We start from the raw sequence: 20,982 nt of genomic DNA, 5'->3' as shown, positions 1-20,982 counted from the left end.
TTTTGTTTTCATTAGAATTATGCACTTTCTTGAACTACAAGCAAGCTAATTGAGTAGATTTTCATGTTTCCCTTGATTGAACCAACCATATATGAATTCATGCCATTTCATGAGGTTTTGTGCTATATTTGTTGCATATTATGAAAGATTGAATATCTCATGATTTTGAGCATAGCTTTGATGAGTTTGGTTGATTAATGATAGGTGAAGAAAGCTTGGAGAAAGGTTGAAGCAAAGAGGAATGGCTAGAAGTGAAGAATGGAATAAGTGAAATTGAACCTGGAGGCATGAAGTTAGCCCCAACGTTAGCCCCCTAACTTGGAGGCTAACGTTGGGCATGAAGATTACTCCCTGGGCTCCCCACGTTTGAGCCAACGTTAGCCCCCTAACTTGGAGGCTAACGTTGGCAAGAGAAGTTCTCCCCTGGGCACCAACGTTTGCGCCAACGTTAGCCCCCTAACTTGGAGGCTAACGTTGGCGCCACTAGCACTAAACAAGGCCAACGTTAGGGTCAAAGTTAGACCCCTAACGTTGGCACCAACGTCTATACTAGAAGAATTTGGCTTGCTGATATGAAAAGTTGGGGCCAAAGTTAGACCCCTAACTTTGGCTCAAACGTTAGGTCCAACTATGGCTAACTTCAAAACCGGTTCAATTGGTTCACTTTGGTTCTTCTTCAAACTTCAAGAGCAATCAACCAAGGCCTCTTTCAACCCAATTCCACCAAGAACAAAGGCCCAACTCAGGGCTTGAAGATCATTTTGGAAAGTGTATAAATAGGATAGAATTCAAGTTGTTGAGAGAGCTTTTCTTTTAGAATTTTCATAATAGTTTTCGGAGAGCTTTTGAACTTGAGTGAACTTTAATTTCTTGTTTTCATTGCTTTCAATTTCATTTTACATTTGTCTTGGATCTTGGATTGGAGAATTGAAGAAATTCTGTTTCAATCTCAATCTTGGATCTCTCTGTTTCTTTACTGTTAATTGAATTCCATTTCCGGTTCATTGTTCTTCATCTCTTTTCTTTGCAATTTACAATTTCCTTGCTATTGTTCTTGTTGGATCTAGGAAGGCATTGAGATCTAGACTTGGTTTTCTAGTCTCTGGGTCCTGAGATCTAAATTTCCCATTTCAATTCCCTGTTTACTGCTTTTTCTGTTCATTTACTTTTCTGCTTCATATCCGGTTCAATCCCAATTCCCTTTTACTCTTCTGTTTGATGCAATTTAGTTTTTCCTTGTTTAAATTTTGCAAATCCATTCCCCAATTCCCTTTACATTTCAAGCAATTTATATTCCTTGCACTTTAAGATTCCGCAATTTACATTTCTTGCACTTTAAGTTTCTGCCATTTAATTTCTTGTTCTCTTTACTTCAATGCAAATTACATTCTGCAAGTCACAAATCACCCAACCAAATCTTGATTCGCTTGACTAAATCAACCACTAAACTAAAATTGCTCAATCCTTCAATCCCTGTGGGATCGACCTCACTCCCGTGAGTTTTTATTACTTGATACGACCCGGTGCACTTGCCGGTTAGATTGTGATGTTTTGGAAGAAATTTATTTTTCACCAAAATATCTCATCACCCAGTTGTGTAACTTATCATAGGCCACTATTCTGCTACCTTTTTAAATAAAATTTATAATATTGGATTAAGAATAGAGATAATACTCAATTTGGTCCCTGAACTTACACGTGAATCTCAATTTAGTCCTTGAGGTTTTAATTGCCTCTATTTAATCCCTGAAGTTTATAAACGTGCCTCATATTAGTCTCTGGGACCATTTTTAGTATAAAAATGTTAATAGAGCGCTGTTGTAAACTATCACATATCACGTTAAAACTTGTAAAATGATGCAGTTTTGATTTTGACATTTAAATAGCTCAAAAACGGCATCGTATTACTTATTTTGTTAGGTAAAATTTTAATAAACACCATTTAGGATGTTGTTTTTAGGTTATTTGAGTGCCAAAACCAAAACGACATCATTTTACAAAGTTTAGTGTGGCATCCGACTGCCACGACAGTGTTTCGTTAAGGTTTGTACGTTGAAAATTGTTTCAAGGACTAATATAAGTTATGTTCAAAAAATTTAGAAACTAAATAAAGGCAATTGAAATTTTAGGGACTAAATTAAAACTCGTGTGTAATTTCAGAAACCAAATTGAGTATTATCTCTCAAATAACAACAGCATGAAAAATTCAATTCATAAAGAAAAAGAGCTATACATTTTATGTGGATAATTAATTTAGGGTTGCACGCATCCCCTTATCAAGGCACATATGGAAAAGAAATTCCCACTATATGAAGTTTCAAATCTCTTTAGCCACGTAAGGTAGAGAAAGAAGAAATATGGATATGGCCGAAAGTGATTCAAGTTGGACTCAAAATCCTTTTCCTTTTTTTTTTTCAAATACACCAAAGATTATCCACGCCTTCATGTAGCTAAGGATTACCACTTAAGTTTATGATATTATCACCACTGTTTTGTTCCGAATATAATTTTGTTTTATTTGTTTGACTGCGACTCACTTGTTTGTTGGACTTAATTCTTATGAGTAAAAGTATACATGTAAGAATTATTTTAAAATTTATTTAGCCTATCATCTAAGCTAAAAGTTTGGATGGTGACTCATTCACACATCATCCTAATCCTATGTTGTTGCAAACTTAAAAGCAACGAACGATAAGTATAAAGTAAAGGAAGAATTTGACATATCCTTGAAATATTGGTGTACTAATTATTTTAATAATTAATTTTAATTATAAAAAATATATATTATATATTAATTAAAATTAATAGTTAAAATTATTAAATTATTATTTTAAAAAAATTTAAAAATTTGTCTAAAATATAATTAAAAAATAACAAATTTTTTAAATAAAAAATATTATCTATATTATTTTTCTGACACTAATATATATGTTTTTTTATTCGAAGATAAGTTTATTTGTATTTTTTTATAATAAAACAGATATATTATTTAAAGAAAGAAAAAAATACACAAAAAAAATATTATCTTACATAATAAAATTAAAATTACAAAAAAAAAAAAAGAATTTTTATTGTGAATATTATTCACCATTACTTGCCAATACTTAACAAAGTCAGAAGAGTCGTTATGAACTATAATTACTATAAAATAGGAGGAGTTTTTTGTTTTTGTTGTCGGTCCGCATTATCTCATATAGATATTTTTTCACAGCAAGCTTTCCATATAAACATTTGGATTTTTGATAGGATTTTTAAGTTCAAAATTGCTTTCTAAATTGCTTGATTCCGCATTGTTAATTGGAGGAGCTTGACTAGGGCACAAAAGAAGTTGTATGCAATGAATTGAAGTTTATCTATGTCATCTTCATTTAGTTTCAATGAGATGATGCAAACTCAAATTTATGGGAAAAAATTTTTACTAATGAGTGTTTGGTTTCAGGCAATGCTTTTCGATCTTTTACCACATAAATACGTGTGATTGAATTGTTGCTAGAATTTATCTGAAATGCGTAGATAGGGGGTAACCAAGGTTCCTAAATTCTAACATACTCAAATATTTTTTTCATTGCTGATACTTTAACATAGAATTTTTTCGACCACTTTACATCCCCTCTAATAAATAATACTAACTCATGACGGGTGGAATCCTTTTTCAGCTAGTAGTGAGATTATGTATGTATAATATTTCTCTTTCAATGTACTAGCTATAAGAGAGTTAGGATTCAGTAATACCTACTCCGAGTTATGGTGAAGAAGCATATGTCTGAGTAGACGAGTAATACTTACTCTAAATTGTGGAGAAATTCTGCTTGGATAGATAAGTAATTTCTATTTGAGTTATGATTTGAGAGTAAATGAGTAATTCCTATCCGAATTATGATTTAAAACATTTGCCTGGGTATATGAGCAATTCCTATTCAGTTTGTGGTGAAAATACTAGCATGAGTAGATGCAGGGGCGAAGCTACGTGTATGATCTAGGGAGGTAGTGCCACAAAAAAAAAAATATTTACAAAAATAATAAAAAATAAAAGAATGCCCCTTTAAAAAAATGTATGCCCTCTTTTGAAAAATTACTCTCTTGTCTATAATTTTCATTCAAGAAATGGGTATAGCAAAGAATAATTAAAACGTAGTGTATTATTTAGATTATGAATGGGCCATATGTTTAATTAAAAAAAAAAATTCTAATCCATATTAGAAGTGAAAAATCTGAAAGGACAGCAACAAGAAATCAACAAATCATTTCTTTCATTCATCCGTCTTCTTTCAATCAGAAAATAAAACATCATTCCATATTTTTGCTATCATTACAATTTAAAAGATAACAAGTAGTCTTTGGTCTTTCATTATTATTTTTCGTTCTTCTTTTTTTTATAAGTTTTTTCTTTTATTTGTTTTTTTGAATAATTTATATATTTATGTATCTAATTTATAATCTTATAATAATAATTTAGGTTTTTAAAAAAATTGAAGATGATAATCATATAATTATAATGTTATCCTTGTATTGTTTTTATTTTTTTTCTCATTATTAATGTGATTTAAATTATTTACGTGAAATATAATACATTTTTTAAATAATTTTGCAGGAAATGTCTAAAAGAGAATTGAATAATATTTGAAGATTCTAAAAGCAAGTATGTAACAACCTATATTTATAATATTTAAAATTAGTTTTGAGATATTTGTATTTAATTATTTTAATATACAATATGTTTAGTTATCTTATAAAAAGTAAATTTTAAGTCTTAGTTATTATTTTTAATTAAAATTATATATAGAGTTATTTTAAAATTTTTTGTTAAAAAAAAAAAAACTAAAAAAATATTAACCCCTGGTAAATATTGTCTAGCTTCGTCCCTAAGTAGATGAGTAACATTTGTTCAGTATTGTGGTGTTCCATATCCAGATTAGCTACTGGATATGTGTCGAATTTGGCATTATAACTAACAATTCACCTCATGACTAGTAGGACACGCATGCATTATTTATATTTGTGTGTTTTGCTTGGGTGTGCATGTTGTATTTGACTTGTCTTGTTTGATTAATTGTATCTATATGCTATTTGATTTAATCGCTTTATCTGTTCTCTTTACTTGTGTATTCTTTGTATTGTTTCGTATGTGTTTAAACAACTGAGAGGTCATTTATGCTGACGATGGTGACGCTAAGGGCTGTTCTTGATAAGATGATAATAATTGAATGATTAGATGACGAAAAAGAGTATTAATTGATATTTGGAACCTCTTGGATAGATTCAAGAGTTGTAGTTTGCCCTACTTGCTCTACGTTGAGAAATTGAGAATACTAATATAACTGATGACCTGTATTAAGAATGTGTAGCCTAAATATTAAGAATAAATAAATACCATTGAAACTGAATGTTGTTAATAATAGTTGTTAGAGACAGATAAAATCGAAAGGGCTTAATACTATAATGAATAATAGTGATATTGAGAGTATTAATAGCTTAGTGTTGGAAGAAACGAGATTAGAGACCGTTGACAAGGGTTAAGACTTAGTATGTTTACCATGTTTGGATTATAAAGAACTCTAGACTTGAACCTTTAATGATTGGAGTTTAGGATTTGCCTAGCGGGTTCATGTGTTTTTAGTTTTTACGTTATTTCTATTTCGAATTATTACCCTACTGAAAATTTGAAAGGATGATGTTCTCAACCGTTGTGGAACTTTTTAATCTTACATATACAGGACGCAACACATCTCGTTGAGCCTGTCGGTTTCTTCTTAGAAGTGAAGTTTGTCTTTTGGGTTTTCATTATGTATTTAGATGTTACTCTCCACTTTTATATATTGTAAATGTATGTCCCTCTTAGAGGTTGACTTTGGAAAAACAAGTTATATTTGATATCTTTCAGAGTTGTATTTTATATATATATATATATATATATATATTATGTCCTTCCTAATATGAAAGACAAAGAAACACTAGATAAGACATGGTTGTTTTTTTTATTTTTTTTATTATCACTATCAAATTTTTATAATTATATTTTTATTATTCTATTTTTTATTCTAAATTTTACGTGAAGGAAAAAAAATAATTTGGACTTTTTATTATTGGGTAAACCACAAAACTCACACAGAATTATCTTGGCGTCAAAAAAAAATACTTTCAACTTTTTGGTAATCAAGTCCAACTAAATTGGGCCAAACTCAACAAAAACAACTTTTATTACATCAGCGTGTACACACGCACGCTTCACTAATGCAACATATTCTTTTTCGTCTTTGTGTTCCTTCTTATTCTTCGCATTATTCCTTTTTCTTTCCGCATTCCTCCTTCTTCATCTTCGCATTCTTTCTTCTTCTTCACATTCCTCCTTCTTTTTCGTCGCGTTCCTTCTTCTTCGCGTGTTTTCTCTCAATCGTCATTCTTTTATTGCAGCTGTTGTTGCTACGTTTTTTCTTTTCCACCTTTTAATTGAGGTTCATTTAGATTTGGAAATGAATTCAATGTGTTTTTGTTGATAATTGAGTCTTTTTGACTACTTGTTCAAAACTAAACTAATTTCGGTTCATTTGTGTGTTAATTGAGGTTCATCTGATGCTGCTATAAGTATTGACCAAATTTTTTATTCCTTAAGTAATTTCGATTCATTTCTTAGTTTAATTGAAGTTCATTTGGATCCATAAATGAATTGGATGTGTTTTTGTTGATGAGTCTTTTTGACTACTTATTCAAAATTGAACTAATTTCGGTTTATTTGTGTGTTAATCGAGTTTCATTTGATACTGCTATAAGTATTGTCCAAGTTTTTTATTCCTTAAGTAATTTTGGTTCGTTTATTAATTTATTTGATATTCATTTGGATCCAGAAAAGAATTCGATATATTTTTGTTGATGATTGAGTCTTTTTGACTGCTTGTTCAAAACTGAACTAATTGAATGGACTGGAGTGGAATCTAATGCAATTGAATAAAGTGATAATGAATAATTTCATTATTTTTTGCTAAAATATTTGGTCAATACATATCAGCAGCATCAAGTGGACCTTAATTAACACACAAATAAATCTAAATTAGTGCAATTTTGAACAAGTAGTCAAAAAAATTAAATCATCAATAAAAACACATCCAATTCATTTTTGGATCCGAATGAATCTCAATTAAATTAAGAAATAAACCAAAATTACTTAAGTAATAAAAAATTTAGTAAATACTTATCAGCAGCATCAAGTAAAATTCAATTAATACACAAATAAATCAAAATAAACTAAGAAATAAACCGAAATTATTTAATAAATAAAAATGTTACAAAATGTTAGTATTGTTGATGATGACAATAACAAAGAAGAAGAAGAAAAAACTTGCATGTGCAAATTTAAAAGAAGAACAAAAAGAAAAAGGAGAAGAAAACGGAGAAAAAGAAGAAGAAAGAGAAGACGCATAATTTAAAAAGTAGTTATAACAATTTGGTTAGAATCAGTTAAGTATTTTACTTAAATATAAAATTTTATTCATTTAAAAATATGTCAAATATGTTCAGCTGAAAATTGACTCCATTAACAAAAAATATAACGTAACACGCTTGTTAATATATTATATTTTTTGATACGATAAAATATATCAATTTACGATTGTGTTAATAATTTAAAAAATATTATTAATAATAAATTTAGAAATATTTTTATTAATAACAAAATATTTTAAATTTATTTTTAATAATTTATTTTATTTTATATTTAATTTATTATTAAATAAAATAAAAAATATTAATCTTATATCTCTCTTATATTTTATTTATTTTATCTTATTCTATTTTTGAAATAATATGGCAGCCAAAGTGATTCAGAGTAACTAATGCAAGCCATTCAATGATGCAAGCAGCTGCTTGTGCAGTTGTGCCATTGATTATGAGGTGATAACTCATATGTACACAATGATTTTGGAATAAAACTTAATTTTTAGATGAAAAAATCTTGCTTAGACTGATTTTCCGTCGCTTCACAGTATCCAACATGATAACTTTGACTTTTCAAACTAAACTAGGAAGCCCAATTACCCATCTTCTAAAAGCCGTTAGGCGAGTTCACAGTTCACACAAGCTTTTCGGACGGAATAGGTAGAGAATATAAATAATTTAAAGAGAGAGAGAAATTTGGAGATTATTATTCTTTTTCAACATTTAATGAATAACAACAAAACAAAATTTTTGAAATGTATGAAAAATATTTGAAATCGAAGAAGCTATTTTATTTTAGAAATTTCTTCAACGAATTTTCATTTATTTAATTTTAAAATATTATTCAACTAAGATAAAATCTAATAAATTAAATAACAAAGATATTTTAATTAATTTGAATTAAAAATCGCATAAAATCTTTTTGTATTATATATAAATTAGATTAGATTCTTATGATATTTTGATTTTTTATTAAAAAAAAAAAAGAAGAAAATTTGTGTTGAATCCACAAACCTAGAAGAAATATAAAGCATCCGAGTCTTGTTTACCCCGTAGCATCAGCGCACACCAGACACCATCAATCTCTTGAACCATTCGCTCATGGCCGCTACTTCACTTTCAAACCTCTCTTCTTCTCTCTCATCAACCGCTGCCGCCACCACCACCACCACCGCGCTCTCCAAACCCTCCTCTCTCCCTCTCTTCCACAACAAAACCCTCCCTAAACCCACCGCCACCACGATAACACGCGCCGCCACATCCCACAACCACAACCCAATCCCCAAACCACAACAGCACCAACACTCGTCTCCCTTCTCCTTCTCCGATGACGACGAAAAGCCACGCGAAGAGTGCGGCGTCGTTGGAATCTACGGCGACCCCGAAGCCTCCCGCCTCTGCTACCTCGCACTCCACGCTCTACAGCACCGCGGCCAAGAAGGCGCCGGAATAGTAACCGTCAACAACAACGTCCTCCAATCCATCACCGGCGTCGGCCTCGTCTCCGACGTCTTCAACGAGTCCAAGCTCGACCAGCTCTCCGGCTCTCTCGCCATCGGCCATGTCCGTTACTCCACCGCCGGACAGTCCATGCTCAAGAACGTCCAGCCTTTCGTCGCCGGATACCGCTTTGGCTCCGTCGGCGTGGCTCACAATGGTAATCTCGTAAATTACCGAACCTTGAGGGCAAAACTGGAAGACAACGGTTCCATCTTCAACACAACGTCTGATACTGAGGTGGTTCTTCACCTCATCGCAACTTCGAAGCACCGACCTTTTATTCTGAGAATCGTTGACGCCTGTGAGAAGCTCGAAGGTGCGTATTCAATGGTGTTTGTTACAGAGGACAAGCTTGTTGCTGTTAGGGACCCGTTTGGATTTAGGCCTTTGGTTATGGGAAGAAGAAGCAACGGTTCTGTGGTTTTTGCTTCTGAAACTTGCGCTCTTGATTTGATTGAAGCTACTTACGAAAGAGAAGTGTACCCTGGCGAGGTTATTGTTGTGGACAACAATGGAATTCAGAGTCTCTGCCTCATGTCTCATCCGCAACCCAAACAGTGTATATTTGAGCATATTTACTTCGCTTTACCCAATTCTGTTGTTTTTGGTAGGTCAGTGTATGAATCTAGAAGGCAATTTGGTGAGATTCTTGCAACCGAGAGCCCTGTTGATTGTGATGTTGTGATAGCTGTGCCTGATTCTGGTGTTGTTGCGGCGCTTGGATACGCCGCGAAAGCCGGTGTCCCCTTCCAGCAGGGGCTAATTAGGTCCCACTATGTTGGGAGGACCTTTATTGAGCCTTCTCAGAAGATTAGGGACTTTGGCGTGAAGCTTAAGCTATCGCCGGTTCGCGCGGTTCTAGAAGGGAAGAGAGTTGTGGTGGTGGATGATTCAATTGTGAGAGGAACAACATCATCAAAGATTGTGAGGTTGTTGAAGGAGGCTGGTGCCAAAGAGGTTCACATGAGGATTGCAAGCCCACCAATCATTGGTTCTTGTTACTATGGTGTGGATACTCCAAGCTCTGAGGAGTTGATTTCTAATAGGATGAGCGTTGAGGAGATTAGGGATTTTATTGGTTCTGATTCACTTGCTTTTCTTCCATTTGATAGCTTGAGGAATTTGTTGGGCCATGAGTCCCCAAAGTTCTGTTATGCTTGTTTCTCTGGGAAGTACCCTGTTGAGCCAAGAGAACTTAAGGTGAAGAGGGTTGGTGACTTTGTTGATGATGGGTTGAATGGGAGTTTGGAAACCATTGATGGTGGCTGGGTTCAGGCAACAACACCACCACAACCAACAAGAACTCCTAAAGAGGTTAAGGCTGCTGGTACTGTTTTTTGACAATGAAATTGTGTACTAGTACAATTTTGTGATCTTTTTCAAGTGCTTGGGGGGTTTACAATTGCATAATGTTTGGGTTCTCCATTAATCGTGATAGGTGTATTCATTTTGCATCGTGTACAGGTGAATTAACATTTCTATTATTATTGAATTGGGTATCATGTCATCCCATTTCAGGTGGCTATTAGTAGTCATAATAATAATAGTAATAATGATTAGGGAGCCTAATATACGATGCAAAATGAGTAACTCGAACATTTTTATTGGTTCCATGATGTTATATGGTACCTAAGTTTTTCGTGTTTAGGTGAGATAATGTCAAGCCATCTAACTATACGGTGGTGAGCTCCCAATGATTCGGTTTGTTCACAAGGCCAATCTTTAGTACTTATTTTTGGTCTCTCTGTTCAGAACTGATATTTGGAGCTTTTGCTATTTATTAGAGAACTTAGAACAGTGGTATAAGATTATCAGAATCAAGAACTTGGATGTTTTTCCTTTTGCTATTTTTAATATAGATTTTCTTTTAAATTCGTTACTCATCCATGAACTTTTTTTCGTTGTATGTGTATATTTCTTAAACTAGGTAAAAATTAGAAACGAATTTTAGAATAAACACTAGATCATATTCATTGATAACTGGTAGAATGAAAATACCACCCAAGCAAAGATAAGGGTGTTTGCAATGTTTTTCTTCTCACAAATCCCAAACTAATTGGAGCATACTTAGAAATGATCAAATTAGTATCGTCCAATCAAAGTTTATAGGAACCTTTAAGCAAAATTCGTCTCGAGATAAGAATCTTTTACAGAAAATTGGTGCAAAGAATCTAATGCTAAATTTGACTTGATGGAACAAAACAGTTGTCAATTTATAGTGAATTTCCTTCATGGTGAAGATGCGATGCTGTTCTAAACGGAATTGCACACATTTGATTGGTCTCCACTTTCAGATTTCTCATCAATGAGGTTCTAACTTCTAACCATCATTCGCTGAAGAACACGGTGCCATAAATAAGTGGTGCAGTCAGAAAATATAAGTTGACCCCGCATTCAAGTCAACATAATAATAATAGTTAGAGAAATGCTATTGTGCGAATCAAATAAAGTATACAGTACATTATTGCAAGAGAAGAGAAACCCTTTCAGATGATCCATTGCTTTGGTGCAAATCGAAAGCCATATGGAACCCGTATAGATAAGTGAAAAGGCAAAGCATAAACCAGAATGAGACATAAGTTAAATTAAGTTAGAAAGTGTCAGAAGTGGGATTTGAACCCACGCCCTCTTTCGAAGACCAGAACTTGAGTCTGGCGCCTTAGACCACTCGGCCATCCTGACACATGTGGTTGAAATTAATCATTTCAGTTTATTAAAATCAAAATTTATTTAATTTTTTTTGTTGAGAGGAGGGTGTTGGTGGTTTAGGTTAGGCCTTATGCCCTCATCATCCTTCTAATCATAATGAGCCAAGATTTGGATCCTATACGAAAACATATAGATTTTGGACCTATAAATGAACAGCAACAAATAGTTGAGCCCATTGTTTTTCATTTCGATTCTTAAGAGTCATTGGTACGAGAAACGTCCTTTTTTTAAGGTTTCTAAAACATTCACAGAATTGAAAGACTGAAAATTATCTATACACTATATCCATGTACTACATAACTGGGAATGCCCAGAGTTGATGTCTTTTTTGGTTATCAATTACTCTTACAAATAATTTATTACATCATTTTAAAGAGGTTAAAATTGTAAACTATTATAATATTAAAGTAGTCATCTTAACTAGGGCTAGAAATATATATCCTACTCGGGTACCCAATCCGGACCAACTCGTTCGGGTAGAGTTGTCTATTCAACCCGCTGCGGGTAGGGTAGGATGCAGTGCAAGTTTATTTGCGCATAGGGTAGGGTACGGGTTCAGGATATATCCTAACCTACTCTATCCACACCACTAATATATTATATGATATATATGTAAAAGTTATGTATGTAGTGAAAAAAATGAGTATTGAACTCATAATCTTCTTCTTATAAAAATTGAAATAAACACTAAATTAGTTGATAGTCATATTATTTGTAATTTTATGTTAAATTTTTTTAACATTTTATTGTTTTTAATTTTAATTTGAATTTAGCTTTTTATTTTTTATTTTATTAATATGTTATATGTATAATTACTATGGTTGAATTTTATATTTGCTTGAATTTTTTTTTTCTGCGAGCTGGGTCGGGTAGGATAGGGTTTATAACTTTAGGGTGCGGGTAGGATTAGGGTTGAGAGATTCTCAACCCACAGGTAGGATAGGGTAGAAATTTTAAAAAGTTTTTAACTCTGGGAGTAGGGTTAGGATAGAGTCCAAACCCTACTCTACCCTACCCATTGCCAACCCTAATATTAACTACTTGAAAAACGGATTTCTTTTTAAATAAATTAAAAAATATTTATTTCCAGAAATACGTGATTTGAACTTTAATTCCCCATATACTTTTTTTTTTTAATTTTAGGCAAGTTCGCCTCACCGCCGTCGAACTTCACTTCGAATTCTCATTAATAACTTACGGATACAAATTCTTAAGTTTCACAATGGGCAATGACAACTATTATCATCGTCCCGAGAGTACATAGTGCTGCGTTTTTTTTTAGGGACGAGATACTGAGACAAGGATACGAAGACACAAAATTGTGTTTGACAGATGAGACATGGACAGAAACATTGTGTCTAGGAACACTGAATTAGTGTATTTTGTGTCCATCACAGGAAGGACAAAAAGACACTAACAAGGGACACAACTTATTTTTTATTTTTTCTTTCATTATTCTTGTTAACTTTTTATAATTATATTTTTTTTTTTCAAATTTGTTGAATAAAAAGATGAGAATAAATTAGATTTTCGTAATTTGTTTTAGTTTATCACCAAACAGAATATAAGAACACAAAATTTTGTGTCTCTGTCCTTTGTGTCTTGTTCTCAGAGTCTTGTCTTATCCTCTTCTCAGAAACAAACGCAGCCTAGAAGTACACCGGAGGAATAAGTCATATTTTTTGGGGGATAAGTCGTATTTTTTTTTTTTGGAAAAATAATGTTTTTTTATTAGAAAAGGACAAATAGGTCCCTAACCTTTTGTCCCGCGGAAATTTTCGTCCCTGACAAAAATACTTTTAAGTCCCTGACCTTCACAAAACTTGGACGGATCAGTCCCTCATTCCAAATGCCTCCGTCAGACCCAACGAAAAAGTCTGACGTGGCTCCCGTAATGCTTGTCACGCGTACGCGTCGCCTGGCAGACTTCCCTCTCACGCGTACGCGTCGCCATGAATTCAACAAATCCTCTTTTCTTCCTGAATTCTCCACTTTGCATGCTTTTTTTTCCATTTCTTTCAAGCCATTTTTGCCTTCAAAACTTTAAATCACTCAAACAAACATATCAAATGGGAGAAAAGGTCAGAGACCTATTTGTCATTTTCTCTTTTTTTATTAATAATAGACACAAATCCTTGTTAAATATGGCTTATTCCTGTGTACCTGTGTATGTCTGAAAATGATGATAATGGTTACCATTGCCGGCGATGTTGAAGAAGCCATGTTGGTTGTCTGTGTACTTTTATGTATTCTTGGAGACAATAATAATAGCTTAGAAATTTGAGTTTTATTATGAGTTGGGTTTTAGGGAGAATTTAGGTGAAGTTCGCCGGAGGTGGCAGCCTCTATAAAATTATAGAAGTTTGACAGGTGCGGCAAACTTGATTAAAATTAAAAAACAAAAAAATGTATCTAGAAAATTAAAGTTCAAATAACATGTTTCTGAAATAAATATTTTTTTTAATTTATTTCAAAAAAATTCGAAAAAAATCCCTTGAAAAACTACCCACTTTTCTCTCATTAAAATAATTAATTATATTTTAATTTATTAAGCATTAATAATAATAATAATAATAATAATAATAATAATAATAATAATAGTAGTAGTAGTAGTAGTAAAAGTAAGTCTTTAAAAAAAATGTAACACATTTTTTTATAATACACCAGTTGACACGATGTAGTGTGCAATTTTACTAAAACATAACTTTTTAAAAATATTTCATCTTAAAAATAATAGAAAATTAGCTGAACATAGATGATAGTGTCTAGTAGTGTTTATGAAGTGGCTAGTTTTTTCAATAAATATATTTAGCACAATTATAAACTAAATTGTGCAATTGTTAACCGTTTTTGTTTTTTTGGGACAAACATAAAGTTACTTCAAGGTTTTTTTTTTTTTTTTTTTTTTTTTGGTATTCACTCCAAGATGTCTTTATTAGGTACCTCCTTAGAAATGCTAAATTGCTAATGACAAATATAAAGTAATATTGAAAGGGTTCTTTTTAAAAAAAAAAAAAAAAACCTAGAAAACGACATAAATGATTAAAGTTTTAATTTGAAGGTAAATCTTATTAATCACTGCACATATAATTATAACCCTTATTAATAAACATAACTAATAATTAAAGAGCACGTCAATACCTATTTGATCAGACTATTGGGACCAACGAAGATGACTAATCCTAGATCTAGTATAAGATGTTGGCTAAGGTTCTCACGCTTAAATTATTTGATTTTGATTGAACATTCTCTTAGACTTCCATGGTTGATGATTGATTCTGTTAGGCACAAACCTAATAAACAATTAGGTCAGACATGGGTTAGAAAGGATGGCGTTGAAAATTAAAATAGATATATATGTCCCTGTTTAACGCCAATGAATAGGGGCTTATGAAAATTTATTTTCTTTGCTCTTAAGTAACTAGTGTTAAAAAAGTAGACACAAATGGAGAATTTTGGAAGATGCAATCACAAGTAAAGGTGATCAATCTAGTATAAAAATTCACGGAGATTAATTGTCATCAAAATCAAACTATAATTGACAATTATTTAAATATTATCTCTAGGATATAAAACAACTTTTCGGAAAGACTAAAAAAAGAGTAATTAGAAGTATAATGATTTCCACCATTTGAAATATCATCCCCTTTTAGAATGTAAAAAGTTAACTTTAGCTTAGATAAAGCGGAATCCACCACCTATCAATCTATATAAGCATAGAAAATAAAGTAATGAACACTTGCATTTGGTCAACCAAAACACCCTAAACACAAGCAATTGGGCAAAGAATCAATGCACGGAACCATGATAGAATGGTCATTATTTACAAAAGGAAGTTTGAACAGTATTTTTCCCCCCTAGACTTCATCATCAAAACAAATCATGACCAAATAATGCTACAATTCAATATTATATTATATATATATACTGAAATTAAATATTAAATATAAGGTATAATTTAAATATAAAACAGGAATTAGGACCTGTATATATATGAACTAAAAACTACTGTCCGAGTTGGACAGACAATGGGAATAAAACTTAAGACGATTGCAATTTGCAAGTTGCAACTAAGAAAAACTTTTCTGGAGAATCGGAACCAAGTGCAATGTAACAGCATCATCCTTCGGAAGGTTATTAGTGTTTTAGATCGGTTTGTGAGTTGGTATTACCATTCTGCCGCTGTTGTTGTTGAAGATGAATGTTTTGTTGAGATGCAGTAGAAGCCTGCTGCTGCTGCTGAAACATCAGAGGGTTGACAGAATGTTGCGGAATCAAGCAACCGGATGAGTGTGACTCCCCGTTCAGCTCAGCCGTAGCGAGCTTTAGTCGTTGAACCTCGGCAGTGAGAGCCTCGTTTAGAGCTGTTGGTAGAGATACACAGAGCACACGAGTAATAAGCATAAATAAAGCAATCAGTGAATTAATTTTAGTCTCCAATAGTGCTGCTACAAATGACAACTACCACTAATTGGATAAAATGTAGCAGACAAGCAATTATGACTCTTAACAATGCCTCAAATAATGAAGGTCAAGCCATCATAATCATAATTCATAATTGAAATATTGCAACATGAGAGATAACTCAATCGCTCTATTCAAAGGAACCCTCATGCATAGTCAAATTTAGCAAATGCAGATAAAGACATAACAAGTAGATGTTTCTTATTACTCAAGCATGCATGTGCCATTATTTGAGAGGTCTTCAATCACGTATGTTACACAAGAAAAACTTCAGTACATAAGTCCTTTGGATTAAGCATTTTAGATTTAGTTGGCACAGAAAGATAACGGTTGTTCCAAATGGTACAGGCGTTATTAATTCTATCAATATTTGGTATTTTGGGTTTGCTGTCAATGTCAGCATGCATATCTGCTACTCTTCAATCATCAATCTCCTCTGCTACTGGGAAGTTCTAATGGAAATTACCATCCAATTAGGCCCAGGCAACAGTAGCCAAAGCCTTGCACACAAACCACCATAAAACTGAAATTCTTACAAAAGTACCGCGACTCTAGCGACACTATAGATCTAGGAATTATAGGAGCTAAAAACCAAACACCATATAGGAGCTCTATCAACAATTTTTTGACATGCTATTTAACTTTCCTTTTCCACGCTTCTAATAACTTTATCATGACATGAAAATTCTACTACAGAGCTTATCCACACTCAAGTATTGTAGAAGTGAGCTAAGATATTTCCTTTTTTCAACCTTAAATACATGTTTTTATTCTATGGGACTGCACAACCAACTTTTGTAGCCTATATTCAGTTACCTGAAATAAACTCATCATAGGAAGTATTGAAAATGTATATTGACAAACAATATAATCTAAGCAACTACTCATCTGCACAAGGCCATATGTCGAAACAAGAAAGGGTACATGTTTCGATCATTTACCAAAAAAGTAAAGAAAACAAAAGTTGACAGAAATTCAAAAGACTGCCTAAGGTAAAGAAGAAAAATACCATCTCGGAGTTTTGCCTGTTGTTCCATGGATTGAAGGCGAAATTTGAGCTCACTATTTTGGTTAGTGAGTCCAACAGAATCCCTCTGTGTTCACGCAAAGGAAAGGAGCGGCGTGAGAAAACAATTACCATGATCGCGGCACTAAACAAAAACAGACAATAGAAAACATTAATATGCTCCCACCTGCAACAGAGTAAGCTGTGCAGAGAGTGTGGTGGCCTCAGTTTGTAGGGTCTGGACCTTATGTTCCAGCTCAGAAATGTATCGCATCTTCCTTTCTTTGGATCGTGCAGCTGACTGCCGATTTGCCAGAATCCTGATTTGAATCCAGTCCCAAATAGAGTCAATCATTGAAGCATTAGAACTTACTAGAAGTGTAATACTAAAAACACACGCTATTTGTATAGTTTTAATCTATACTTAGGAAACTATAGTTTGGCGCAATTAATGCTCAATTCAAAAACCATGGATGTTGGAATATAACAAATTCGAGAGTAGGTCAAACATGTTCAAATGAGTTGAAATCAGTTTATAATTGTATCTTCAAAAAGACAGTTGAACTTTGAACTAGTCTAATGCCGAAAACAAACACAACTGGGATATCAAATGGTATACAACACCTCTTTGCACGCTTAGGATCCATCATAGCAATCTCAGCAAGCTTCTCATTGGCCATGATCTTCTTCAACTCAGGGCCACTAAACTCACCATTCCCAAACTCCAAGCTGAAAGCACCGGTGTTCCCATCGATTCCATTTGAGGAAGGCGGCCGAGCAGACCCAGGCGATGGCGGCAACCTTGGCGACTCATCATTGAAATTCAACTTGCCAATGAAACTATCCATAGACACACTCCTATAGTGGCGGCTCGTGGGAGCGACGCCGCCAACAACCTCACCAGCAGCACTCCTCTTCTTAACGCCATCCCTCTTCTCCCCACAACTCTGACTCATCATTGAGTTGCCGCTACTCTCAGCTTCATTATCACTACTATCCCCACCACCATTGTTGTTACTAGTCTTGGTTCCACTAGCTCTACTATCCAAATCATCACGATTACTATTGTTATTATTTATAATAATCTCGTTACCGTTCTTCTCATCAGATGAATTATTGTTAAACGCGTCATTGATGCTATCCAAGTTCATGTAAGCAGAGAAAAGATCATCAACTACTTCACCTTCAGGGGAGAGCTTCTTCTCCCCTGATCCCTCCGCATTGGGATCAGCGCTACTCCAGGAACCAGATTCCTTCTTAACAAGCTGCGCAGGCTTCTTCAACGGAATCAGCGGCGGCGACGACTGCAAAATGGTGGAGAATCCAAACGGTATATCGCTGTTGGAGCGACGGTGCGTTTTCCGAGGAGGGGGCAGAGGGTTGCCGGTGCCCCGGGCAGATGAGAAAGGCGAAGACGGAGGGAGGAGAGAGTGTTGTTGCTGTTGCTGTTGGTGGCTGCTGACGTCACGATCTTCCATGGAGACGTCAGCGGAGGCTTGGTCGGAGATTGAAGTTGAGGAGTCAGCGCCGCGGAAGGGAGAGGGGCTTAGCGGTGGGAGAGAGTCGAGTGAGAAGAACGATGGTTGGGATAGGGATCGGGTGTGGGTGGGTGTAGGTGAACCCATTTGGTGGTGAGTGAGTGTGGAGCGCGGGATCTGAGAGTATGGGGAAATGGGCGGGATCTGGTGCGGGTGAGACGGTGGTATACCCGCACGCTTCATTCCATCTCCACCGTAGAAATGTTGTTGCTGATTATTGTTATTAGCACGCATTTGTTGGAATTGGGGTATTGTGAGCTGCTCCATGGTAAGAGTCTGTTTGAGGAACGAAGAAGACGAAGACGACGTCGTTCCGAATGAGGATTGAAGCCTTTGCATCATGTCAATATTGTTGTTGGAGTCTTCATTGTCACCCATTTTCGACAAAAGGGAAAAATCAAGTCCGCGTAATCTGAAACCGCAAAACCCGTTAATCAGAGTTTCTGGAAGTAAAAAAGAAAAGACAGGAACATGAGTGAGAGGGTGAGCATTTTACGTTGTTGAGAACGGGTGAGAGAGACGATGAAGGATGAAGAAGAAGAAGAAGCATTGATTAATAGAAGAAGGGGTGTTAACTTTGTCTCTGGCGGAAATGCCGAAGGAGCAGGCGCTTATCTCTCCAAGATTCACTCTCTCAGACCAAATTAATTATAAAAAGAAAAGAGAATGCTCTCACACACACATAGACACACGCTCTGTGTTTTCTTTCTCTCTCTATCCCTTTTTTTTTTCTTTTCTCTCTCTATTATTATTAATTTCTCTTTCTACAACGACGACGATGACTACTACACGGATTTCATGACTACTACGCGTGAATTTAATAAGAATTTGCATTTCGCCCTAATTTGCATTTCTTCGCCATTTGAGTTTCATTCCGGCCTCATTTCAATTTCATTCCGACCTCATTTGTCTTACTCTTGTTTAATCTCCCCCATCCCGTGTTTTGCTTTGTTTTTATTTTATCCCCCACTCCTTATGTTTCCGCAGCCACCGTTTTCTACACCTCTGCCTCAAATATTAAGGATGAACTACCAGCTTAGCTCGAGATAAGCTTTAATGTAGTCTCTGAAGTTGTACTCGAGCTCTATAGTAGTCCCTAAACTTAAAAGTTACTCATATTTATTCCTCAAGTTGCACTCTGGGACTCAAACTTGTCCTTCCGACAATCTTTGCCCACCTGATGCTACCGAAAAGCTGAGTTGGCAGGCTTCATGACACGTAGGCATTACAACGGCTAGCTGATGTGGCAGAATAAACTGTTCGGAATCAATTTGGTCCCTCAAATCAAGTTAAAACCCTAATTCCTAATTTTAAAGCCCACATCGCTCTGTCTTCTCTTCTCTTTGGTTCTCTGTTCTTGTCTTCCCCATCTTTGAAGTCCGACTGTTACAGCAAGCGCGAGCAATGCAGTTGGGAGCTCGAATAATCCACGATCATTTGGAAGTATCATGAGAGGAATGAATGATCGCGTTTGCCATGGCTGCGAGTCGAGACCAGTGCTGCGGTGGTCAGGGACGGATTCTAATCCATGGAGACTGTTCTTGGGTTGCCCAAACTACAATGTAAGTATTATTGTTGTTGATTGCTGTATTTATGGATATAAAAGGATGGATATTTGGTTAGAACTTAGAAACCCAATTGTATATTTGAATGTAGTTGCTTTACTCTGTTGGCATTTCAGTTCCTTTTAATTAGTAATTTAGCTTTTTAGTACTGTTTTGTGCTTGAATAAGGAGTTATGGTGCATATTTTTAAAGAGAGTTTGTAGTATGTTGTGTGCAACTGCAACTCTTCATTTTGGGTCTGACCAGGGTGAAAATTTTATTATGTGAAAATTAGGCCCACTAGTGCACTTGCCGATGAAGTTTTGCTGTTGCTATTTTATAAAATTGTGGGTGAGCATATGCCTTGTTTATTCGTTGTGTTTATTCTGCAACGATGCTTTGTAGGATAGAATTTTGAACATGTTGATGTATGGACTATTTAAGAGAGTAGTGCAACGAGTTTTTGCAATTTGGATAGACAGTTATCTTAATTTTAAGGCATCCTTTGTGGTTGTACAGTTTACCTGTTTTTGTTGAACTTTGACCTTGCACGATCACACTAGAACTAAAGATATTTTGAGATTTAAAATTTCTTGTAAGTCACCAATTTTTTGTACCTCATTCGGGATATCCATATTAATCTTCTTAAACGAACTTAATGTGTCATGATAATGGATTCTGAATTTGATTGATTTACTTAACTCCTTTTCTTTATATTGGGTTGGTTTAGTTAAACTGAATGTAATATGTTGTTGATGTCTTGCATACATATGGTACAATAAAATTACATTCA

At 34.4% G+C, this 20,982-nt stretch overlaps 2 protein-coding genes and 1 non-coding gene across 3 annotated transcripts; 1 reads left to right on the top strand and 2 right to left on the bottom strand.

Moving 5' to 3' along the window:
- The first annotated feature begins 8,353 nt into the window (after positions 1 to 8,353).
- LOC107628827 (amidophosphoribosyltransferase, chloroplastic) lies at positions 8,354 to 10,800 on the top strand. The gene has a single exon (XM_016331431.3). The coding sequence runs from the start codon at positions 8,530 to 8,532 to the stop codon at positions 10,267 to 10,269; it is 1,740 nt and encodes a 579-aa protein (XP_016186917.1). The 5' UTR covers positions 8,354 to 8,529; the 3' UTR covers positions 10,270 to 10,800.
- Positions 10,801 to 11,526: 726 nt separating this feature from the next.
- Positions 11,527 to 11,610, bottom strand: TRNAL-CAA (transfer RNA leucine (anticodon CAA)). Its single transcript has one exon. It is a non-coding gene; the product is annotated as a tRNA-Leu (tRNA).
- Positions 11,611 to 15,381: 3,771 nt separating this feature from the next.
- Positions 15,382 to 19,436, bottom strand: LOC107628829 (bZIP transcription factor 29). Its single transcript, XM_016331432.3, has 5 exons — positions 19,142 to 19,436; positions 17,732 to 19,057; positions 17,295 to 17,427; positions 17,111 to 17,195; positions 15,382 to 16,001 (listed from the first exon to the last, which is right to left on the bottom strand). The coding sequence occupies exons 2-5, from the start codon at positions 19,021 to 19,023 to the stop codon at positions 15,775 to 15,777; spliced, it is 1,737 nt and encodes a 578-aa protein (XP_016186918.2). The 5' UTR covers positions 19,024 to 19,057; positions 19,142 to 19,436; the 3' UTR covers positions 15,382 to 15,774.
- Between the last annotated feature and the right edge of the window lie 1,546 nt (positions 19,437 to 20,982).

The sequence above is a fragment of the Arachis ipaensis genome, chromosome B3, assembly GCF_059453495.1.
Source record: "Arachis ipaensis isolate K30076 ecotype BB chromosome B3, ASM5945349v1, whole genome shotgun sequence".
Classification (NCBI taxonomy): Eukaryota; Viridiplantae; Streptophyta; class Magnoliopsida; order Fabales; family Fabaceae; genus Arachis; species Arachis ipaensis.
The sequence above is the reverse complement of the archived record's forward strand: the minus strand, read 5'-3'. Positions and strand labels throughout refer to the sequence as shown.